Raw genomic sequence first — 26,224 nt, 5'->3', positions numbered from 1 at the left:
TTTATAGAAATAAACATGTATTTAGGTTATTTTGGAGAGCTATATTTTACAAACTCCATATCAGATTGGCCTGATACGGTGTAAGTGACACCCTCAGATGGTATACTGTCACTCTGGGGTAAAATCATTCTGTGCAAACAGGTAGTTTCCTTTAAGCACCTATTTGATCTTATAAAAATAAACGTGTATTTGGGTTATTTTGGAGAACTGTATTTTACAAACTCCATATCAGATTGGCCTGATATGTTGTGAGTGACACATTGAGGTGGTATACTGTCACTCTGAGGTAAAATCATTCTGTGCAAACAGGTAGTTTCCTTTAAGCACCTTTTTTATCTTATAGAAACAATCAAGTATTTATGATATTTTGGAGAGCTGTAATTTATAAACTCCATATCAGATTGGCCTGATATTTTGTGAGTGACACCTTGAGGTGGTATACTGTCACTCTGAAGTGAAATTATTCTGTGCAAACAGGTAGTTTCCTTTAAACAGGTATTTGTTCTTATAGAAATAAACATGTATTTAGGTTATTTTGGAGAGCTGTATTTTACAAACTCCATATCAGATTGGCCTGATACGGTGTGAGTGACACATTGAGTTGGTATACTGTCACTCTGAAGTGAAATTATTTTGTGCAAACAGGTAGTTTCCTTTAAACATCTATTTGATTTTATAGAAATAAACATGTATTTAGGTTATTTTGGAGAGCTATATTTTACAAACTCCATATCAGATTGGCCTGATACGGTGTAAGTGACACCCTCCGATGGTATACTGTCACTCTGGGGTAAAATCATTCTGTGCAAACAGGTAGTTTCCTTTAAGCACCTATTTGATCTTATAAAAATAAACGTGTATTTGGGTTATTTTGGAGAGCTATATTTTACAAACTCCATATCAGATTGGCCTGATACGGTGTAAGTGACACCCTCCGATGGTATACTGTCACTCTGAGGTAAAATCATTCTGTGCAAACAGGTAGTTTCCTTTAAGCACCTATTTGATCTTATAAAAATAAACGTGTATTTGGGTTATTTTGGAGAGCTATATTTTACAAAGTGCATATCAGATTGGCCTGATACGGTGTAAGTGACACCCTCAGATGGTATACTGTCACTCTGGGGTAAAATCATTCTGTGCAAACAGGTAGTTTCCTTTAAGCACCTATTTGATCTTATAAAAATAAACGTGTATTTGGGTTATTTTTGAGAGCTATATTTTACAAACTCCATATCAGATTGGCCTGATACGCTGTAAGTGACATCCTCGGATGGTATACTGTCACTCTGAGGTAAAATCATTCTGTGCAAACAGGTAGTTTTCTTTTAATATCTAACTAAATGTATAGAAAATACAGAGTGTATAGGACATCTTAGAGGTCTCTATTTTAAAAACAGCATATCAGACTGTGATGATACTGCATGAGTGACAACCTGAGATGGTGTACCATCTTTCAGAGATGGAATGATTCTTTGGAAACAGGTAGTTCCTTTAACATCTAACTAAATATATAAAAATACAGCATGTGTTGGATATTTTAGAACCTTCTCATTTAAATACCCTATCAACTATATAGCAATGCTCTGTCAATCCCCTGAAAAACCCAGCAACTAGTAACACTAACAGCCACCCATAATGCTGTAGCAACTACCTATCATTCACTCACTGACTCTCTATTATACGCATAACAGTTCTGTGTTAACTACCCTGAACAGCCTAGCAATTTTATAAACCACCTAAAATACCCTAGCAAAGGTCAACTTCGCAATCACCAAGAAAATATAACAATATCCTAGCAACCAATTTAAATACCGTAGCCTAGCAACAGCCCAGCAATCACATAGAATGTCACAGCAACAGCCTAACAACCACCCTTAATATGCTAGCAACTTCATAGTCATCCACCATAATATCTCAACAGAAGAGAAACAACCTAGAAACCACCCATAATACCCTAGCAATGACTTAAAACAGACACAGAATGCAACAGAAACAGCCTAGCAACCAAACAGAATGCAACAGAAACAGCCTAGCATCCACCCATATACCCTAGCAACAGTCTAGCAATCACATAGAAAACCAAAGATATACCCTAGCAACCACTTTAAAAGCCCTAGCAATAGCATAGCAAGCAACCAGAATGCAACAAAAACAACCTAGCAACCACGCATAAAACCCTAGTAACAGCCTAGCAACCACACAGAATGCAAGATAAACAGCCTAGCAGCCACCAATAATACCCTAGCAACGATTTAAACAGACACAGAATGCAAGAGAAACAGACTAGCAACCACCCATATACCCTAGCAACAGTCTAGCAATTGCATACAAAACCAAAGCTATACCCTAGCAACCACTTAAAAAGCCCTAGCAATACCATAGCAAGTAACCAGAATGCAACAAAAACAACCTAGCAACAACGCATACAACCCTAGTATCAGCCTAGCAACCACACAGAATGCAAGAGAGACCGCCTCGCAAGCACTCATAATACCCTAGCAATGACTTTAAACAGACACAGAATGCAACAGAATCAGCCTAGCAACCAAACAGAATGCAACAGAAACAGCCTAGCATCCAAACAGAATGCAACAGAAACAGCCTAGCAACCACTTATAGAACCCTAGCAACCACACAGAATGCAAGAGAAACAGCCTAGCAACCACCCATAATACCCTAGCAATTACTTAAAACAGACACATAATGCAACAGAAACAGCCTAGCAACCATTTATAGAACCCTAGCAACCACACAGAATGCAAGAGAAACAGCCTGGCAACCACCCATAATACCCTAGCAATTACTTAAAGGAACACGCCCATATTTTGGGAATTTAGCTTATTCACCGTATCCCCCAGAGTTAGATAAGTCCATACATACCTTTCTCATATCCGTGCGTGCTGTAACTCTGTCTGACGCAGCCCCCGCTAGCTTAGCTTAGCACAAAGACTGGAAGTGAATGGCTTCAGCTAGCAAACTGCTCCCAATAAGTGACAAAATAAAAATCGAAACATTTCCTATTTATGTGTTGTGATTTGTATAGTCACATTGTGTACAAATAACAAGGTCATATGAGACAGAGCCATCTTTCAAAAGTAAACATACTGGGAACTATATTCTCAGAAGGTGAAGCTCTGCTACTTAGGCGGAGTGATTGGCTTGCAGCACCCAAGAAGCCCCCTGGTGATGAGCAGAGAGTTCGATCAAATCAAGTAGCAGTGCTTTGCCTTCTGAGAATATAGTTCATGTTATTTTGTCACTTATTGGGAGCAGTATGCTAGCTGAAGCCATTCACTTCCAGTCTTTGTGCTAAGCTAAGCTAGCGGGGGGTGCGTAAGACAGAGTTACAGCATGCACGGAGATGAGAAGGTATGTATGGACTTATCTAACTCTGGGGGATACGGTGAATAAGCTAAATTCCCAAAATGTGGGCGTGTTCCTTTAAAACAGACACATAATGCAACATAAACAGCCAAACAACCAAACATAATGCAACAGAAACAGCCTAGCAACCACTTATAGAACCCTAGCAACCACACAGAATGCAAGAGAAACAGCCTAGCAACCACCCATAATACCCTAGCAATTACTTAAAACAGACACATAATGCAACATAAACAGCCTAACAACCAAACAGAATGCAACAGAAACAGCCTAGCAACCACTTATAGAACCCTAGCAACCACACAGAATGCAAGAGAAACAGCCTAGCAACCACCCATAATACCCTATCAATTACTTAAAACAGACACATAATGCAACATAAACAGCCTAACAACCAAACAGAATGCAACAGAAACAGCCTAGCAACCACTTATAGAACCCTAGCAACCACACAGAATGCAAGAGAAACAGCCTAGCAACCAACCATAATACCCTAGCAATGCCTTATAACAGACACATAATGCAACAGAAATATCAGCAGATTTAGTGAGAAACTTTTATTTTGAAATCATTCCTCTCGTGCATTTACCGTAATGTCTCATTTATGTGCACACAGAAAAAAAACGGGGGGCTAGTTTGACCGTCTTTTTCGGAGTGGCGGCTGGCTTGACTGCAGTCGCATGAGCATGAGAACACCATCATGAACTCGTTATTTTTCTCATCGAAATGTCTTGCATTTTGCGTTATTTTCATTATTATTTTAGATAAAATTATTTTCGAAAAAAAAAAAACGTCTGAACATTATTTTTAATAAGTTGATAGGCTTACTAAATTTTGATAGGCTTACTAAGAACAATGGCTGTTCTTTAGGGCTTTTTACGGAGGCTTCAGCCACTTTGTTTTCCCGTTCTTTCTTATACAAGTTACCACGTTTTGTTATTGACCTTTTAGTTGTTACGTTAGTGTTTCAGTGAAGTTTAGGAATCCCGTCAGAGGGCCGGAAGTGCGGTGACAGGCGGAGCTCGTGTGTCATTTTACACAACGCCCCCAGCTCGCGAGCGAGCGCATACTGCGATTGTCATGAACTTTTCTCTTTAACTTAACTTTGCTTCTTTCTTGCTACTGTTTTACTTCGACTTATACGATCATGTATCGCTAAATGTTACTTCGTTTTAGCCATGTACAGATCGTTATGTATCGTCTTTGTGATGGTTAATTTTTCATTTTGTATAAAGATCACCCGACAGGACATTATCAAAGCCAGAGAGGTAAGCGTGATTTACACATCTTTATATACAGTAACTTTACTTAAATCAGGTCTTATCATTTGAACAAGTTAAGATCTTTTGCTATACTGTTTAGTGTTAAATGACAATGTGGTAAAACTGGATGTGTTTACAGGTAAATCTCACACCCTGAACGCATGGGAATGAATCATTAAAAACTGTAATACACAGCACTTATTCTGAACAACAGATGATCCTCCTAATGCCTAAAAGTTTTTGTTTTATTTACAACACATAGCCTCCTTTATCTTACACTCTTATATCTTATAAACATCATATTTAGTTACATTCTTGTATTGTAAAGGTGTACATTTATATCTTAAACTGAACTTATAATAAATACATGTTGATCTCCAGTAATATCCTATTATTCTACTATATTTACACTTTTGCAAACATTTAGTAAATCCAATGAAAATTGATTGTTAAATGTTAATGCTTGTGTTAAACTTAAACCTAAAACATCAAAGTGCTTCACTGATGTCCTCTGTTCTTAACTATGATGATTTAAACACAGCGATTCTACGTAAATATCAAAGCTGATGGTTAAATTCACAAATAAAGAGAAAGTGTAGGAAGAAAAGAGTAAGTCTCAGAGGGAAAATAAAGGGGGAGGTTTTGGTCTTTTTTAAAACTTCCCCTCGATTTCGTCTTTTTTATTATTAAATAGAACTAAACAGTGTTTCCTGTTTTTGGTGTCTTTAAGCATAAAAACACAAGAACATAATTTTTTTCCAAAGATAATTTACACTATGTGACCAACCACATTTTAGTAACAGACAAATTTCGTTAGGATCAAACTAAATGTTACTACTAAAATACTACCAAGTCTGCATCTTAACCCTCAGGATTTTTTTTTCCTGATAGGTAAAGACAAATGGACAAATGCAAATTGTCAGTAATGTTTTATGTTAGATTAAGAACTGTATTCATTTAGTATAGTCTGTTGTTTTTGCTTCTGTTGTTGTTTTTAAAAGTATCTCAACAGTTAAAGATCATCATTGAATCATTGAAGTTAGGTTCTGTATGCAATAGTGACCCTTGCTAAAGTACCCTTATAAGGGTTAGATCATAAAAGTGAGATTATTGAAATTGAAAAGTGAAATTATTTTAACATAAAAAACATATGTGTGGTTTTCTTAACATTTTATCACCTTAACTAAAAGAGATTATTTGATATACAAATATGAGGTGATTAAAATAAAAAAAATTAACAGCACTTAAAATACACATAATACATTATCCTTATACATCCTTATACAGTTATAAATCCCAACCTAAAATCTAAGTGTCATTTGAACAAAAAAAAAGATAAATATTGTTATATATTTTTATTTTCACTATACAGTTTGCTACAGAGATATTTGACACTGACAAAGAAATGCTTTGGATTTAAATTGATAACATTGATTTGGTTTTAAAAAAAGCTACATTTTAGCACACTGGATGTATTTTAAGCAAAGTTGATGCACATTTGAGTTATTTGTGATTTGTTTGTGTAAAAAAATATATATATTTTAAACAATAAACAATATGCAATGCATGATAGGTTTATGAACATTCATACCAACATTTATTCCAAGTATACAAAAAATCTGTATTTTAAACCACGCTTACTTAATAATCATATTCTAGAAACAGTTACTTGAATATATATAATAATATATAATACATTTATAGATTATTTCTATTTTAGATTTTCTATTATTTCTACACATAAAGATCTGCATAATGAGAAGTCCAAATAACAGTCAATTGATCTAGGCTGGCTGTTATTATAGGTACAGATGAGTGTCTATGATAAAAACATATTAACAGCCTTTATTTTGACATCTCATGCTTCTGCTTTACCTGTACCTGTTATGCCTGTGGACACATTTGAACTGAACACATTTCTGGGTTCCACCACATACATCAGGGCTGTCAATCTCAGTTTCTAGAGCTCCAGTATCATGCAAAATGTAGGTCCAACCTTAAAGTTTAGGTCCACCTGTCCACCGTTTTTTTTTTTAATAGGGCTGAGCCTCAGTGAGGATGTGTAGAGAGCATTGTGATGCTATTTTGTAAATTGGGGCCATTATTACTATATTAACAGAATTTATTTACATATATTACCACACAGTTCCAAACCCTTGTGACTTTTGATTTATCTTCAGTCAAAGAATAAAACAATAAATCAATTGTAGTTATGGTAACCAAAACTCACAGCATATAAACTGAAGGTTTGAAAGTTACTCATGTGACAAAGTTTGCTGTAGGAATACTAACAACAAATACTAACCAAATGACAACATACTGTCCTTTCATTATACATTATATAAATAACCTTATACTTTCCAAAATAGCATGCATAGCCCAATTCATAAACTAACATTAACCTGCACTGATTCTAAACATGAATGACATAAGAGAAGAGACAGTTCACCAAAAATGAAAATCCTGTCATCATTTACTGATATATTTTTATAAATGATGGTAAGCACACAGTTCTGGTACCCATTGACTTCCATAGTAGGAAAAACAAATAATATGGAAGTTAATGGGTAACGTAGTTGTGTGATTTTGAGTTAGCCACAGCCGCTCATGCTCTATTACTCCACTGGCAACGCATGTTTGACACACATGTGCAAAACCTGCATGTCCTGCATTTTTGCCTATAAGATATATAAATATATATATAAATATATAATGTATTTTTAAAATAAAATTACTCTTCTAAAATATATTTTGATAGAGTTGCTAGTTTTAGGGGTAAGGTGACGGACTAAAAGGGGTCTAGAAACTTCGATGCAGGTGTGTTGGAGTTAACTCTGCAGGACAGTGGCTCTCTAGGAGCTGAGTTTGACACCTGTGACATACAGCAAATCATCCTCAAGCAAAAGCTCTTTTGCTTTCGTGACACACACATCTCTTTAATTTTTTCCGAATACAAGTCCTGTGTTGAGGAATGCCATTATATAGAGCTGTTTTATGCTAATTGCCAACCTTAGGCATGCGGGCACTCATACCTCAAATTCATCAACATTAGAACAAGGTTAAGAAGAAATTCATGACAGGTGTTGTTGTTTAGACTAAAAGTTTTTGTGAAAAGCTTACATTTGAATGTAAGCAATTATTAGCAAAAAGAGGTAGTAAAATAGGATCACTAGCTGTTTCCATGCTGAGGAAGGCTTCTTAGGTGGCAGGCCTTGGAGAACTGGCCTACTGCCGAGGATGCTGGTGTCAAGTACCGTTCAAGTTATAATGATAACTATAAAAACATATTTAAAAAATAATTCTATATTAAATAGAATGGCAGAGTTCACACCACAACTGTAACGATAAAGATCCAATGAACAATATCATTGGGATCACTTTCTGATCACTTTTCTTTTTTCTACTGATAAACTATTGACAGCCAGTCAAATATATTTGAACTTCAAGTGCACACGCATTTAAAATGACAGATGGCACGGTGGAGAAACTCATTACTAAAGTCCTTAACATCAATGACCTTAGGTATCCATAGCTGATGCTGTTGCTGGGAAATTGACTACGTAAAGCTTTTAATTCTACTATACACTGACTTCGCCAAAATGTAAACTACTAAATTCACTGTTTAGAGTTACACAAAACGCTGGGTGTTGAGGAAATCTGCTGGTTATCCGCTGTACATGCAACAAGAACAGCATTTTAATGATTTTGTTCTGTGTCTCCCTAGTCTTGTCTCTTTTTTTGAAGTTCTGTTCTGTCTGCCTCGTTTTGTAGTTCTGTTTAGTTCTTTTGTTCCATTGGTCCTTGTTCTTGATTGTTCCCCAGGTGTTTCTTGTTATTTTGTTTACCCTGTGTAGCCCTTCCGTTGTCCTTAGTCAGTCTTTGTTGATGTTGGTTTCTGTGTCCTGTTCCGTTAACCTGGATTACCTTGTTTCATGTTTTGGTTTTAATAAATACTGCACTTGGATCCGCTGCCTCTGCCTGCCTTCCTACCTACCCAACGTTACAAGCATATTTATACATTTAATGACAATTACAAGCGTTTTTATTAAAGGAAATATGCAGTATTAGTTAATGCCTTTGAAGGTAAATGATTTGAGCCTCGTCAGTGAAGTAGCATAAAGTTTATTGTTATTGTCCAGTGGTGTGAAACCCTAATATAGTTATTTTTATAGTTAACATTATAGTTATCATTATAATGTGAACTGCCCTTTAAGGTCTGTCAGAGGACCAATGAAGCAGGATTATAAGTGGTAGCCAATGCAGTATCTTGAAAGAGATCCCATTGGATGGCATTGATGAATGCAGAAAATTAATGGATTGTTTTAAGATGGTTGAAAATGAGATCTGGAGTATGGAACATGAAGAGCATCAGACTTGTTGTTCTTGGAACCAGGGGCCTTATGTATAAAGCGTGCGTACGCACAAAATGGGGCTGGAAACGTGCGTACGCCAGTTCACACGCAAAGGTTGTGATTTATAAAAAAACAAACTTGATGGGAGAATGGGCTTGCAGGGTGGGATATTAGGATGATTCATGTATGCACACTTGCAGGTGATCTGTGATGTATAAAGGGAACATTGCTATGTTTTAGAAGTCTTCATAATTTTTGGTGTATGGCATTTTTGGCTTTTGTGCGTACGTAGACTTTTAGTAAGGATCCTACGTAGGGCCCTATAAAATCCGTTTTATTTTTTCCCAAATTCCGTTTTATTTTTTCCCAAATTCCGTTTTGTCCGTTTTAATATTTGGCAATATTTTTTTTTACCCTTTCCTGTTATTTTAGTCATAAAAGTGTGTGCCTTTAATGTTAATGATTAAAATGAACACAAATACAATAGGAATGACCTTAATTTATTGAGGTAACATTTTTTTACATTCCCTGTTTGAAACGCACACACACACAAACATTTTATTCAATTCAATGCATTGTTTAGTGTCGTTGCACAAGGCTACACGTGTCAAAGTAGTGGTGCCTTCAGAAGTGCCTTAAACACATTGGTCCAGCGCAACGCGATCCATATTTTAAACACAGTCGCTTGAAATGCATATAACTTTACAAACATACACAGGGTTATTACTTACTGATCTGACTTCAGACAGCATGAACGCGCAGCTCTCTGCACGTGCGAGCGAAAGAGAGACAGAGAGCGTTCTTGATGTAGATAATTATATATTTTAAACGCAAGGAATAGTTTGCCTTAGCTCGCTTGAAACGCATAAAACTGAACAAATACATGAGGATTTGTGTTCGGACTTCAGACAGATGTGATAGCGCGTGCACGTGAGAGATGTGCAGCGAGAGAGACGTGGATGAGAGAGTGCATGTATATTCGCGCTCCCAGTCAATGGAATGTTGACAAAACTTACAAAATAACAGTTCTCCGGTCACATAAAAGTCGCGTGAGAGCTGCTCGCAACTGAGGGCTTAGCGTAGAGTCGTGGTATCCATAGGGAATGAGATAAAGTATTTTTGGCATGCTCTTCTAGAGTACTCCCCCCTCTTAAACTGGGATAGATGTACTAGCTGAGAGTGAGGGGATGGGGTGGAGGAGGGATGCTGCAAAAACTGTCACAGGAAGGAGGTGAGGGGTGGCTATTTAAAGGCACCTCTTCATGCTGATTAGTTGGATCACAGGACCATGCTCCTCCCGGACTTACTACCTTGAAAAACTTCATTAAGTGACATTAACTTCTCTTTCACCATTGTTGGTAATGGCAAAGCACCAGTGTTGGGAAAGTTACTTCCAAAGTGTAATACATTATATATTACAAATTACTGGCATTTGAAAGTAATTAGTTACATTACATTATTACTGTCCCTGAACTGTAATGAGTTACACTACTTTTGCATTACTTTTGAGGTACTTTCATGAAAATAACAGAAGTATTATAAAATGTTAAAATGTAGTTTATTGGTGTTTATAAATCTAGAAGTTATGTGTTGGCCCTCGAGCTTTGAATAGGCACCGTGGAGACTTATGGCAAAATACAGTAGCAATCACTGACAGAATCATAAACATGATCTGGTAAATTATGGTACACATATCAAACACAATATAGCTAGAGCTCACTATAATGCAACCTATAGCCTAATAACATGGCAAGACACGCAACCCTTTCCATTTCTATTCTTTAATTCACTTTTAATTCAGATTCACAGCACAAACCTGGGATGCACTGGATTGACACAACTTATCAAAAAGTGCTATTGGAGGATCAGGCCTCAAGGAATACAGCTCATTTCAGTACAATAAGGATTACATGCAGACTAACATATAATTGCTTAACAAAACACAGACAAACAGAGGAACACTGCTTTTTGCCAAACAATGAAAATAGGCTACCATACAAAGGCTGGTAAACACTTTAAACAGTGATGTTTAAATGTACTAAATTATATTTAGATAACCATGTTTAAGTCTACATTAATGTTACGTTGTAGTTTAGGTTGCTGTCTGTAATAAAACTGTAGATAGCATAGGAATAGCCTAGCAATCTATTATGTATATGGACTGTAACCATAGCAACGTTAGCTTACCTTGTCCTTGGTGTTGATATGGATTTTACTGACAGTCTTTCTAAAAGTCTCTTTATTCTGAGGTTCAAGCAGCATGGGAGACCGATAGAAACTTTCTATTGCTTTTACTTAGTGCTCTCATTTGCAGAATTTACCTGATTGCAGTCACTTTAGTCAATACTTATACAGCCGCGGACTTCCCAGAAGCGGCTCTTTAAAATACACGTCTATATTTGACGCGCACCGTGTCCAAATTGCAGTTCAACTACAGAATTAAAGTAAAAATGAACATGCTGCATACAGCACCCAGAAACAGACACGTTACTATTTTACCCGCAGCTTTTTCCTGTGTGGATGCTGGTCGCGCTGCAATGGTCAAAAATAAAACGGTCTAATTTTAAAATGTATTGTTGTAACGTGCATTACTAAGACTGTACCGAGTACAATATTACCAAAATTTCATTAGTCAGTGTTTCCCATACATTGATTTATTTGTGGTGGCCCACCACGGAATCAACACTGGCCCCCACAAATAGAATTTTCATGATTCCCATTTACATTTTTATTTCACTATTTAAAACAGCTTAATTTGTCAGCTTAAAATATAATTTGATATATAATACAGATCAAATACAGATACAGATCAAAGAGTAGAAGTGAAACATATTTCAGGTGCCAACACTAGATCAAACGCAAACACGACATGATGACGTCACATATATGCTAATTAGCGGGTGACCTCATCACCACTACAGTCTCCTCAAAATCCTGTGGGAAACACTGATTAGTAATGCGTTATATTACTGCGTTACAGCAAAAACTAATATATTACTGTAATATACACTGCCAAGCACTGATTGCATTAGGCTTTGTCAAATCCATATTTACCGCTAGTGAACAAATTAAGTATTCAAGAAAGAAGACAGAGTTCTGATGTACGGTTCATGGTTAGCCTTAAGATCGAGATGATGGTGTTGGAGGCACAACAAGACCTTTTTGTGATGCACATGCTCAGTGAGGGCAGTATAGCAGACAAGGATATTTTCCATGAACATTAAACTCCCACAGCACCTTACACATGGGAGACTTTTAAAAGTAGGGGCTGTGGGGACTGGTTGAAGTAAAAATTATATAAATAATGTCACAGTTTAAAGAAAACTCAATTATCAACTCTTTCTCTCTCTCTCTCCATCACTCTCTCTATCTGTCTATCTATCTAAAGGAACAATGCTGTTGTGGTGCTGGTAAGTGATTCATATTTTAAAGCATAAAACGTTAATAAAATTCTACACACGATTTTGTTTTAAAATCAATATGAAATTAAAATTGATCCTCTCTCCTTTAAAACACTTTGCTGGTTTTATTCTGAACCATTTGTCAGTGCACATTATTTCAAATAATATGAAAATGTTTGTCTTTATAATCTTTCACCAAAATGTAATACATTTTAATGGAATACCTTTTATATGTTTCTTGTGTGTTTGCATATAAAGAGCGATGTGTGTCTCATCTCAGACTCCATACAGCGCCAAACCAAAAGGATGTATGTGTCCGTGTTCGGCTTTGTGCAGTTCTTCCATGTATGTACAAGATTACAACAAATTATGCAATATAAGATAGTAAATCATGCAATTATTTGTGTGGTAACTTACTTTCTTTATAGTGGGTAATGAAACACTGAAGATAAACTTCAGAAATTTAGAAGCTGCTGACGCCTACACGGTTCTCATCTGGAAACGAAACCATTCTATTTTGGTATGTAAGCCCACTACTGTCATCTGTAGTCCAGTTTTAGTTTTAAACATGATGATGAAAAGAAGAACACTTCATGGGTCTTTAAAGTTCTTTCACAATTTTAAATACTCATTGAATGATTCGAATTGTTTAGGCCAACTATCCTTGTAGTTTCTGAATACATTTTTTATTCAACATTTATCTTTCATGATTTACACACCCTTAAGCCAGTGGTTCTAAAACTTTTTCGGGATGCGGCCCCTCCTTGTGTACAGTGCATCTCTTCACGTCCCCCTAAAGAAAATTACATGAAACATTCTAAAACCTACAATTTTAAATAACATATTGATGTTGGTTAGTAGCCTTATTTTTCTGAGGCATAATTACACAGAATTTATAATAAGTGAATGTATTTTATAAAACCGGGGCTCGCCTGGCACCATCTCACGGCCCCCGGTTTGAGAACCACTGCCTTAAACTATAAAAACTTATACTTATATTTACTACTAAAAGAAGATATGAGGAAATCTGAGCTTTTTCCATTCTATAAAAATTAATGGCATGGAACAACAACTTAAACATAATGACAGCGGAAAGGTCATTCATATGGATGTTGTTCAAAAAATACTGAAGCATTATGACCAACAAAGTTCATATAATGTTGCCATATTTAATTGGGGTCTGTTTATGAGTTGATCAATGATTTGGTTTAAGTTAAGAGTAATAACTTTCAGTCTGCTTATATGAAAGAATTTTAACTGGACCTGTTATTGGACCTTCATATGGTACATAAAACTTAAGTGTTCACAGTTTACTGATGTTTAATGGGCACATGATATGCAGATTAAAAATGTATCATCTCACATTCGTTTTTGCTTGTTTTAAAACTGTTGCATCACTAAGGGTCAGTTTTCCAGACAGGGTTTAAATGAATCCAGGAATAGCCTTAGTTATTTTTCGGCCATTTAAGTAGTTTTTGCAAACACACCTTACAATATTTTAAAATATATTTTTTCAATGAAGACAAGTCAAACAAGCATTTTAGTCGTGGACTAGACTTAAGCCCTGTCCGGGAAAGCGCCTCTAAGAGTTTCTGGCACACGACTCGAATCATGAGTGACTTTCAGATGCCTTGTTTCTGCAATTTACTTTGACTTTGATTATATTCATAGTGGAACAGCACAAATGATGAGCAGTTCTGTCAGCCTCATAAGGTGAAAATTCAGATACGTTATAAAACAGCCAGTCAGAGCTGTGTAAGTATATGTCTTTTTAATATATTATATGTTAAATAAATCTTTCTGTACTGTGCTTGACTGTAACATTGTTGTCCTGTAGTGGATTCTGCGCTATGTTTCCGGTTTCCTGACCCAGCCCGGCCAGAAGGTCGACGTGTCTGTTTACAGACAGAATGAGATGCTCACAAGTGCCGAGCACATTACCCCAGGTATTTCTCTTTCTCGCTCTTACAGATAAAGTAAAAAATGTAATAGCTCCAAATGTACATTTGCTGTTTTTCTACGTGTGTATTGAAGATCCAGTGCCTAAAGCCAACATAACTGTGGATAACCTTGCTAAACACTTCACTGTCCGGCTCAAAGCAGACAAAACTTTAAAGATCAGCCTGTGCTACAATCATTCAAACCCAGAGTGTGAGGAGTTAACCTATTTTGGGCTCGTAAGTAAATATAAGCTCACTGATTATTATATATTTGATTATAAAAATGATAACAGACTTTCTGTAATACCTTTTTTTTGGGGGGGGGGGGTTTGGCTATTATTGATTGTCAGGATTCAGGAATAATCCCCGAAACTTTCACATGATTTTTATAGATTAATAATTGATTAATTATATGTGTTTTATGTGTACATAGATCGACCCACAGGTGAATCAGACAGTCAATCTGAGCTTCCCCTACCTGTTGCCATGTGTTTGTGTACAGGTGTGTTTCTCTTCCAAACCCTTTTTTAAAATAAACGCGTTTAAAATTGCATAGCTTGCATCATTATATATGCAGTATTTTGTTTTCACAGTTGTGGTATACAGGAATTGACACCAAAAGAAACACACAGTGTCCCTTAAAAGATACAACACTGCCACGTAAGTGATTGCTATTTTGTGGTTGTGATTGCTATGAGGTATCTGTTATTCATTTGGACATACATGTGTTTGTTGTCATCAATATCTGAAACCCTCCACTATGTTAATTTAGTCTAGGAGTTGGCATATATTTCATGGAAACGATATGTAGGGGAGAGTGGGACACAAAGTAACAGTTTTTGACTTTGGCTCTATCTTAAAAACAATTAGGTTAGATTAATCATTTCTTACATAATCAACACACACATCTAACAAGACAGTGATCAAAGGCGGGATGTGCGATTTTTGAAAAATACTTTGGAAAAGGGAGTTGGGCCGAGTACCAAAACACACTTGTAGCCAATCAGCAGTAAGGGGCGTGTCTACTAACCAACATCGTTGCCTGTGTTGCGTATGGGTGGGGCGGGTCTATCAATGTTTGTTTAGGTGATTTCAAATGTCAGCATTGGCTTTCAGAGATCATAAACCTCACCTTTAAGATGAAGAAATTTACTTTCATGCCTCCAAAACACTCTTTGTTCAGTATCTTAACCAAAACACATCAAAACTTTTAAATGGAAAAAGACCAAAAGCACAGATTCCTCGGCCTTGTATAAATATGTAAAGTAGCTGTGTTACAATTAACCCCGCGTTAGTTTGAGCCCCGTTTACCCCTACCATGGTGTAGTTATTTAGGTAGAGGTATTCCACTACATTCAAGACTATATTTCAGACCATAGCCTTCATTTTGGTCTTTTTTAGAACGGCCTGATTTTAAATGTATATGTTGTGTTCTTGTGTGGCTGAATAACACCATAATCTTTGTGTTGTTCTTGCAGGTGGAGGTGATATCTTGTCCTCTAGCTCAGCAAGAGTACTCAGCTCTGTTCTGCATTGGGAACCTGTCTGCCGCTCTGACCACTCAAATCCTACTGTGTCTCTATGCTGGCTTATCCATGAGAAGAGCACTCAGTGTGTCCCTGCCTCCAATGCTGCCCTCCTTGGGACAAACCGGGTGAGTTGTCATATCAAAATTGGTTCATTTTATTTATTTATTTCCCATAATCACGCTGCACAAGTTGAATTGTTCTGTTATATGGGCCTACTTCACATTCAGTCTGGATACTACATGCGGCAGAAATAGTAATAATTTGTCAGTGTGTTAATCGGAAACATAGCCTTTCTTTTAAAATCATAACTCTCCTTCTTTAAACAGAAATATAATGTATCTGCTGTGGATAAACACCCTCAGATGTGTGTAAAGGTAAAACTCACTCAACAGCCTCTTAAAAAAATTTTCTGTCATATGCATCTGGGATTTTCATGTGTATATGATTATTTTCATTGTAGTTTTCCCTAAATGGCAGCTATAAAATCTTCTGTCCGTTCGAGTCAGGTAAGAGGATGTGGACATGAGTGTGACAGAGTAATGTTGTGCTGTACTGGTGTCTTTTTCACATACTGTATTTAATCTCATTCTCTTAGAGGATGGATCTGAATGGAGTGCCACGGTTGTCCCTGGATCTCTGCATTTGCACGTACAGCTGACATCTAACATTGCGGCTTCTTTCGCTGCTCAACTGTGTGTCACAGAGAGAGGGACGTGTGTGCCTCAGGGAGATGTCCTCACACATCACGTAGTTAGTAAAGATTTTCCTATTCTGCTGTGTTTGTATATTATTTTTCATAAGCACATCTGATACATACAGAACACAGAGGCATTGAATATGCCGGGAAATCCAGATCCCTGTAATGCAAGTCATGTTAAGACAGCTAGTTTTAGTTGTACAAGCAAAGTTAAAAAGACTATTTTGTTGGTCTGGTCAATGATTTACGTTTAAAACATATTTCAATTCAGGGATAAAGTCTGACAGCAATGGTAAAATAAACTCTGCATCTTTCTGAAAAGTAACAGCTGTAGTACCTTAAAAGTATACTACAGTAGATACCAGTAATACTTAAACAGATATTAAGTGAATTGAAATAAATGGTGTCTCAGAATAGCACAGTTCAGTACACCTTAGATGTTCTTAATTTTATCTTAAAGCAGACATATCATGCTTTTAAATCTGTCCTTTTTACATATAAATCATCTATTTGTGGTCTATGTAAAGCGAAACTGCAATGCTTGGGTCTGAATTCCTCATTATTATAGCCCCACAGGCCCCCTTTCTACCCCTTTTCTGATGTGCATCTGAGAGCAACTCGTTTTGGTACTGTCTTTTTAAATGCACGTCATACCCTGCCCCCTCTCCAGGTTGCAGAGGTGACACTCGGTTAAACTCCACCCCGTTCGGCCATTTTTGTAGTTTTATAGCAGAGATACGATTATCTAGCTGCACAGAAACTTTTTATTTACTCGTTATTCACAAAATGTCAACAACGGAAGACTTGTCCATCCAGCCTTATATGTTCGCGCCAGAGTCGGAAACGGAGCGAGATGAAAATGAAGACGACGAACCTGCAGAACAACGTCTTCATATGGAGGTATCGCAATGGTGTGAGGCTGCAGCCTCCGGAGGTCGCATATCTAGGCTGCATACGTCATCAAGACGGTCTTATTTCAGAATATTAACAATTATAAAGTTTACTATTATTCTTAGTTAATCGTAAGTTGTTGTAATATGCTCATGACTTGCAAATGTGATGCTCAGTTAACTTAAACCAGGCTTGATGCCCAAAAGCGATCTCCGCAGGCTGCAGCCTTCGGAGTGAGAAACAGCACTGCTAAACCATGACCACCGTGTACTTTACTTTTTTACTTTAAGTTATAAACTGCTTACCGAAGTGCTCTGCTCGTCGTCTCCAAAGAAAGAAGTAATTGACCCCTCAATCAGACGAAGTCTATCGGCAAATCCTTCTTTATACTGGCGGAGATTGGTGAAGTAGTTATCCTTAAAGTGCCTCGGGCACACAAAAATGACTTTACCCACAGATGTGAGTACATTTCTTACGCTCTCGTAACTTCTGCATCCTTGAGCTTGGACTACAATATCGCAGCGAGAAATATAAAATGGCGGATTGCTCGTAGTGTTGGGCTGGAAGTCGATGTCCTTATTTAGCAGTTCCGCTGCAAATACTGTGACGTAATTGTTCAAAAAACGTAATAGATAATAGAAAAATCAGAACCGGTTGGAAAATATGTCCAAAACAGAATATAAAGATATCAACAAAGCACCTGAAGAGACTAATTTCAACTTTTATGTACTTATAAACACTACAAATATACAACAAAATGCATTTAAGAGCCAAGAAAGTGGATTTAGCATGATATGTCTCCTTTAAGAAGTACTAAATACTAGTCTTTGTAAGACAGTTTCATCGGACGTGCGTTGTTGCGTTTAAGAGGCTGATCCGAAGTGAACTTCTGGTCTGTATTTATTTATCGATCTGGCTAAGGACTAAACTGATCTCGGAAACAAATATCTTGTCTAAAATAAAATGTTTTGGATGATAAAGACGAGTGGAGATGACAAGCATGAATCACAACTGTGTGGAGAGGTTTGAGAGGCAAAAATTTAATGACCTGCAGCTAACATTGTATAAATTAAACGATTACTCCACTTTCATATTTTTTTATAATTTACCCACCCACATTTCATCAGATGTTTATGGTTTTTTTTTAGGCCGAAAAAATATTTCCCCATATAGTGGACTTTAGTGAACCTCAACAGTTTAAAGTTTCAGTGCAGCTTCAAAGGGCTCTAAATAATCCCAACCGAGGCATAAGGGTCTTATCTAGAGTACTATCCTAATTTTTTGCAAGAAACTTAAAACTGTTACAGTTTTAAACTGCATTGAAACTGTAAACTGTCCACTAAAGTCCACAGTCCCTGAAATGTTTTTCTCAACAACAACAAAACGTAATTTCTTTTCGACTGAACAAAGAAAGACATAAACATTTTGGATGACACCGGGGTGAGTAAATTATGGGGATTTTTTACGAAAGTGGAGAGTGAATGTTAGCACAGTGTAATTCGCGTTAGATATGATATCTGAACAAAGTAATTTACTTGTTATTTATTCTCCTTGTTATAAGAAATAAACCAAAAAAAAGACTCATTGTTATTGATTCTATGTGGAAGTCTACCGGAAGTTGTGTTTAGTCCATGAAATTAAAGCATGAAAATACTACTTAACAGCATGCATTTGGGTAACAGAAAGTGGTATAACTCTAAAAGTTTACTGTAAGAAATGTTTTAGGTTTTGGCTTCATGATAAATGATCAGAATTAAACCTAGCAATAATTATTATTACTAGACTTTAAAAATTTTGATTTTTTTTTCTTCCTGCTTTTGCTTAATGTCAACAAAAACAATTGTTGTAAGTTTTTTTTTCTTCTATCCATTTCAAATGTATACCTATATAATTCTTTTCTTTAGGATGGTGATGGCAGAAAGGCTGAACTGAGCGTGCCGTTTTCTTTCCTCTCATCAGGACTGTGTGTGCAGGTTAGGCTTTAAAACATGTATTAAATGTTTATCATTTATATACTGGAAAGCAGAATATAAGCAAGTGGTATATGATCTTAACCTGTACTCTTTGCAGGTGTGGCACTTAGATCTCCAGGGAAGACGAATAATTTGCCCTGATTGTAAGTGAAAAGATCTAGAATCACTGAAATATACCTGTAGATGAACATAAAGCCACTCATATTAATCTGTGTTAACTCTTTACAGACACACACAGACGATGGGGTCTCATCATTGGCACTGTATTGTCTCTTCTGGCAGTAACGACGCTACTATTCTGCACTGCATGCTATGTGGTCAAAAGAACAATGTCAGGTTAGTCTACAAATGTTTCATTGCTAAACACTGATATAATTCATCTCTTACTTAGTATTTCTGTCATGTTTTCCAGTATAAATGTCCAAAAATTCTTAAGGGGACAGAGAATGAAAACCCATTTTTACCTTGTCTTTGTTGAATAATGGTAGTCTACCCACATTCACAAACATACAAAAAGTCCTAAACATCTCAGTCTCATAGAAATTCCTCTTTCATAAATGTCAGCCAGAAAACGGCCCAATCTGAAAAACTGATGCTTATGACATCACAGGCATCTCCCTGCCCCTCCACTTTAAAATAATTGGCTAAATTTTTTGAGTGGCAGCAAAGTCAGCCAATCAGTAATGAGATTGCAAGTTAAGCCAGTAGGGGGAGCCAAATAGGTGCAAAACCACTTGTTTAAAATTCCCCACCCTAATAGAGCTATCTGAGAGAGGTTTTTAGGAAGCTTCTAAGGCATTACAGACCCAAACAAAAACATTTTTTTCTACATGTCACATCACAGAACAAGGATAAATACCCTGTTCAATCATTCTATGTCACCTTTAAATCAAGATATTTTAAAGGTTCTCTAAGCGAATTCACGCGTTTTACACATAAAACATTTTTTGTTACATACAGCAAACATCTCCTCACTATCTGCTTGCTTCCTGTCCGCTGATCAAACTGTAAAAAAACGCGATCTCTGTAGACAGCCAAGCCTCCACAAACTGCAATAATAACAACTGGCCAAACCTACACCAGAAACCATAACAAAGTATTCTAACCAATAAACGCCAAGAAGGATTTGGGGGTTGGGTTTGGGCGCGTTCATGAAAGCACGGAAGGGAGGGGGAGGAGTTAACTACGCTCAGTTTGTTTGAAAACACATTTCAAAAATCAACACACAGATTCGCTTAGAACGCCTTTAAGTCAAAACAGCTTGATAAAAACAAAAAAGTAATTTAACCTTTTGTCACAAAAACTACTGATCATCAATAACTCTTTCCCCGCCAGCGTTTAAAAAAAAGGTGCCAGCATTTTTTAAGATTTTCACAAAACTTTCATTCCATCCAGAAAATGTTCTTTAAATATATAAACATACAATATGTTAAATGAAAGAACAGACCCTCTGCTTTAAAAAAAAAACACTTTTCCAGGAGAGAATCTTGGGGCGCTTCTTGCTGAAAGGACCTCAGTTTAAGAGTCCCAGAAGGTGCTCTCTGGTTGGGTTCAAGCTAGTATCTAATACATAAGGATCCAAGGCACTACTTCCGGTTCCAAAATATTAAAAAGCCTTTATTCAAACATGGCTTACTTTAGAAACATTAAAAGAACAACTAACACACTGCACACTACACTGTAAACTATCTTCACCTCTCAAATATGGGTAGGTTTCTTTAAAAATACCACATTTTATGCAAAAAGCTGAGATAATTGCATTTTTGTAAAGGACTTTTGTTAGAGATCAGATTCAGAATGATGTAGGGATGCACCGAATCCAGGATTCGGATTTGGCCGAATACTGGGCTTTTTGAAGGGGTTCGGCCGAATCCTAGATTTTTTTCCACCTAACCGAATCCTAGGCTTGCGAATCCTAGGCTTGCTGGTCGACGTCACGCGGCCGTTGATTACACACATCGGGTGCTGACGTGGAGATAAGCTTTTTCTTTCGGTGAGCCTTAGGGGGTTCACATTTTGCGGACACACCTGTAAAAACGGGAGTCTCGCAACGCATCGCTTTCATTATGCATAGGCTTATGGTAATTGTTAAAATAGTTTTTCCCACTTGTCATCTTGGGATAATGTTGCCTATCCATTTTTTTACAGTTAAAATTAAATAAAATGAAAAATACACTGCTGTGGACGTTGTTTACTTCATTAATGTGTTTTACTGTGTTAATGGAATAAGGATGCGAGTAGGATTCGGTATTCGGTTTAGGCCGAATCTTAAACAGTGGATTCGGTATTCGGCCGAACCCAAAAAATCTGGATTCGGTGCATCCCTAGAACGATGATCAGAACATACACAGAGTTTTAACTGTTTTTGGTTTAGTGGATGCTTCAGTGTTTTATAGGTTGCGTAAGTAGATAAAAGCGGAAATATGGATTGCGGAAAAAACTTGTCAATGGCAGGGAAAGAGTTAAAAATGGTTTATTAACTAAATTGAGGGGGTGTTTGCATGACAAGGATTTCAACTGTAAACCGCAAAGGTTTTATGCGGTTTGGACGTTATGGGGTCCTGACTTTTGAAGATGAGTTTCAATGTGCACATTTTTTATAATGTTGCCTTGTGTAAACTATGTAAACGCAAATGTCGAAATGCCCCAGTGTTAATTCAGTCTATACACTAGGCCTGTGCAAGTATAACAAATACAACAAAGTGGCCTACAGAATTGTGTTTGTGCTGCTCAAGATTATCAATGCTTCTCCACAAAATTTTGGTACTTAAAGTCGACGGTAATAAACCACCTCATTGTCGTCTAAACAAAACTGCTCAATGCTTTTTCCATCTTAATTGTTTGTATTTTTCCGCTCTGTAGACGTGTGTTTGGGCAAGGTGGTAGTGTTTTTTTCTACAAGGTTACATCGCCATTGCCGATCTTGTGTTGTTGTGTGTGTTTGAAATTTTCATTAATAGGAAGGACAAACTTTTCTGTTTTTCACTACATCATTCGCGTAAATGTGGCCTAAAGGTGGCCGCTTTTGAAAACGGCATAGCTGCTTGAGCATGATACTGGAATATGTACTTAAGTTTGCAGCCTTGCAACTTTCAGTCAGAAAAAATGAATCAGAGATAATGTTGCTTTATATATTTTTATTTTGCAGCGTGGCGCTGTGCTAAAAGAAGACCCCTTCTGCTCGTGTGCTCATCTGATGATACAGCCCACATTACCGCTGTGTGCTCCTTGGCATTCGGCCTGCAGGAGGAGCTCTCCGTGGACATCAGGCTGGCACAGTGGGCGCATTGTCGCTCTCAGTCCTCTCTGACTCAGCTGGGACCCCAGCCGTGGCTATACGGTCAGTGTCGGGCTGTGCAGAAGGCTGGGGGCATCGTCCTGATCGCATGGAGTCTTGACGCTTACCATGCTTATCTGAGATGGAAGAAGAGCCATTCAATCATAAAGAGTAAATGGACTTCAAAGGTCTTTAATACCGGGATTTATCGTGAAGTTGAGGGTTGGTGCGAAGACAAAGAGAAGATGTGCTATGATGAAGAATGGCTGAAAAAGCTAAGAAGTTCATCTTCTATCACAGCTCCTGTTTTAAATGCCGCCCTCTCCTGTCTGTGGACAGGAATACACAGCGATTCTCATGGTCAAGGGTTTGGTTTGGTTTGCTTTCAGGGTCTTAACAGCAGCAGTCACATCCCAAAACACCTCAGTTGTGTTCAAAAGTACCATCTCCCCAGAGACCTGTCCTCTTTAATACATGACCTGGATGGCTCAAGGGATGGCATTGATAAAAGCATGGGAAACGGGCGGTGCTGGCCACGTTTTCTTTCGAAAGGTCTGTCTTTCTTTGCGTCACGTCAGCTAGCGTCGAGACTGGAGGTAAAGCTTCCTGTGTCAGACGGGTACAACTCGAAAAACCTTCCACAGAAAAAAAAGCGAAAGAAGTTCAAACAAAAGAAGTGTGAAATAAAAGTTGTGGCATCGATACTGTCTACAAAGAAGTCTTTGAAGAAAAGTGGTGCAGCAGAGCTACTGGGAGCACATCTATGACACTGACAAACGGACACGTGTTGAGTCCTGTGAGTCATGTAAATGCTGTATACCCCTGGCCGTGAACAGTAGTTACAGTGTTGGTCCAACAGGAGGCAGCAACATCCCATTACATTCAGGGTTTTTAACCTGAAATATTACCACTGTGCTCAATGTGGGCTCTGGACATTTGATTGCTGAATGCAATGATCATATCAATCAGAAGATTTATATGCTGTATGTAAATATATAATATTTTTGTATAAAGAACTGCATCAGTGGACCATGTACTGTATAACAGAATTGACAAAACAGTTACTTAAGGGACACCAGGAGACTATTTTATGACTTTGAAGTTCAGATACTTCTCAGCCATAAACAATACCTTACAAAAGTATTCACTGTTTACACTCACTTGTCTTATAGACACTTTACCAGTGGCAGCCAGTGACTTCTTTTTGGAGGGCACACGATTCAAAGCTGGTCAAAACGCGTATTGAGCCTGTCATGTGTGTGGCTCGTCGTGTCAAAATATATCTCCGTTGCGTCATGTGAACCTATGTGCATCACGCGGCTTGTCAAAATATGTGCCTGCTGCACACGCGTCTAAAGGGTTTATGATAAAAGAGACACTCATGTTTGAGATACTTGCTTAATCACATGTGTAATCCGAGTTTAGTGATACGTTTGTGTCTTTGGAGTATTTTGTGAATGTAAGCGCCTCTTTTATCATTAACCCTTTTGACACGTGTGCAGCAGGCATGTATTTTGACATGACGCATGATGCACATAGTTCACATTACGCAACTAACACATATTTTGAATTCGCGCCCCTCAGAAGGAAATCACCAACAAACATTTTTTTACAGTTTTGTATAATATAGATTGTATGAAAGATTAAATAGACATGCTTACTTATTAGCTCTGTGAGTATAAGTCAGGTTGTAATATATACAATTACTTTTTAGAGGTAGTATTGCTTATATACATCATAAATTTGAAATGCTTTTTTAATGATTATAAATAATTGCCTCATTGCCTACAGAAATGTAATTTTACAGTCAGTATAATTAATGCAGATCATTTGTGATGTATCTACTGACTTTACTGCAATATATTAACTGTAAAGCTGCTTTGCAGCAATGCAAAACTGTGAAAAGTGCTATAAAATAACTGAATACACCTCACGGTAAGAATGGATTGAAAAAATCAATAAAAGTAAGTATGCCAAACAGCATGAAGCAAACTCACTGAACAGAAAAAGAATACAAAAAACTGGCATTCATGTTTGGTGCTGTCACGAATCCAAAGTCACCAGCAAGCAATTTTGAAATACAGGAGTTGTAACCAATCAAATAAAAGAAGGCGGGAGTTTCTGTTCACGGAAGCCAAGCATAAATTCCCCTAACACATAATCCCTGCATCCGAAATGTCTAGGCAGGAAGGCATCAAGGCTCATTCCAATCCAATGTTTGCTTTACTTTCTGACCTCTAAGATACTTTCATCGTCTTGTCCCACAATTCTATGCATGTCTGTGCACAGAGAATGTGATTGGTCGAGCCTGGTCGAGTTCTAAAAAATAAAATGGCGGCCAAGAAAGCGACTGGAGCACAAATTGAATGTAAATAAAATTATATTTTCACCTTTACATCTTTTGATTGCATTTCTAGAGAGAAATTATTATTGCAGTTTTCAAATTTGGAAATAGTTATCACAAAGGCGCTCTCTGTTTATATTTCTAACAGAATTCTATTACCCTGCATATGAAGGCTGTCTGAATGCGTTTCCCCGATCTGCCTTCCTGCCCCTAAAGTCATTGCCTCATGAGGCAGCAAAGCAACAAGTCAGCTGCGTTAGGTTTCGGACGCAGCCATGGTGAAAGTAAAAGAAGCTTATCAAGTAAGATTCCAAGCATGAATTCCAGCCAATCAAATTACATAGCAGAGCAGGAATTGTAACCAATCAAATGAAAGGAGACAAGAGTTTCTTTTCAAAATGCATATTGTTTAAAGCAGGGGTGTCAAACTCAGTTCCTGGAGGGCCTGTGTCCTACAGAATTTAGCTTCAAGCAGCTCCAACACACCTGTTTGGAAGTTTCTAGTAATCCTGAAGACCTTGATTAAACGCATCAGGGGACTCATTTATAATATGCTGCGTAAAAACCACCCAACATTTGATCTTCCGATCATTTATCAAAAATGCGTACATGTGATTCATAAACCAAACTTATGGGCAGAAAACGGATGTACCCCTATCAAATCTATAAATTGCAAATGAACTTGAACTTATGCGCAGCCGAGCAGTTTCAGATCTTCGCCTTTAAATGCTGGCAAATTAAGACCCTGACGTGGTGCTAAGCACTTCTCCACGTCAAAGAAAGTTTTTATAAATATGGACTTTACCGTGGATTTTTGCCTACGCACACTTTACGATCAAATCTGTGCGTACGCACGCATTATAAATGAGGCCCAAGGTGTTTTTGATTAGGGCTGGATCTAAACTCTACAGGGACACTGGCCCTCCAGGAATTGAGTTTTACACCCCTGGTTTAAAGCATCTTTACAGAAAATTCATGCTTATATCAGAGAATACTAGCCTAGAAATCTAGACGCACCCTAGCGGCCGCAAAATATATTTGCTGCCAGGGTTTAGTCTAGGCACTCACAATACACTTAACAGCTCCAAAAACCAAAATTTGGTCAGGCCAATCACATCGTGTGTAGCGTCTGTGGGGCGGGCTTAACATGATGACGACAGAGCTGCAACGG

At 37.4% G+C, this 26,224-nt stretch overlaps 1 protein-coding gene across 2 annotated transcripts; it reads left to right on the top strand.

The window, feature by feature from the left end:
• Positions 1-4,152: 4,152 nt before the first annotated feature.
• LOC135753282 (interleukin-17 receptor C) lies at positions 4,153-24,637 on the top strand. Of its 2 annotated transcripts, none has more exons than XM_065271317.2 (17): positions 4,153-4,655; positions 12,390-12,411; positions 12,661-12,747; positions 12,831-12,922; positions 14,074-14,157; positions 14,240-14,348; positions 14,437-14,579; positions 14,776-14,844; positions 14,936-15,002; positions 15,821-15,996; positions 16,198-16,245; positions 16,332-16,377; positions 16,467-16,621; positions 19,364-19,432; positions 19,530-19,575; positions 19,661-19,768; positions 22,581-24,637. In XM_065271317.2, the coding sequence occupies exons 1-17, from the start codon at positions 4,566-4,568 to the stop codon at positions 23,474-23,476; spliced, it is 2,307 nt and encodes a 768-aa protein (XP_065127389.1). In that variant the 5' UTR covers positions 4,153-4,565; the 3' UTR covers positions 23,477-24,637. The 2 variants fall into 2 exon arrangements, with proteins under 2 accessions (XP_065127389.1, XP_073672385.1); XM_073816284.1 differs by having other exon boundaries at positions 4,537-4,655; positions 12,661-12,710.
• Positions 24,638-26,224: the final 1,587 nt, after the last annotated feature.

Source organism: Paramisgurnus dabryanus, chromosome 11 (genome assembly GCF_030506205.2).
Source record: "Paramisgurnus dabryanus chromosome 11, PD_genome_1.1, whole genome shotgun sequence".
NCBI lineage: Eukaryota > Metazoa > Chordata > Actinopteri > Cypriniformes > Cobitidae > Paramisgurnus > Paramisgurnus dabryanus.
This window is presented reverse-complemented; position numbering and strand designations above follow the sequence as displayed.

Bases quoted from the DNA above. Each gene is read 5' to 3' on its own strand.
- LOC135753282 (XM_065271317.2), top strand. From the start codon at position 4,566: ATGTACAGATCGTTATGTATCGTCTTTGTGATGGTTAATTTTTCATTT. The intron at 4,656-12,389 runs GTAAGCGTGATT...ATCTATCTAAAG, and splicing joins ACATTATCAAAGCCAGAGAG to GAACAATGCTGTTGTGGTGC. The intron at 14,580-14,775 runs GTAAGTAAATAT...ATGTGTACATAG, and splicing joins AGTTAACCTATTTTGGGCTC to ATCGACCCACAGGTGAATCA.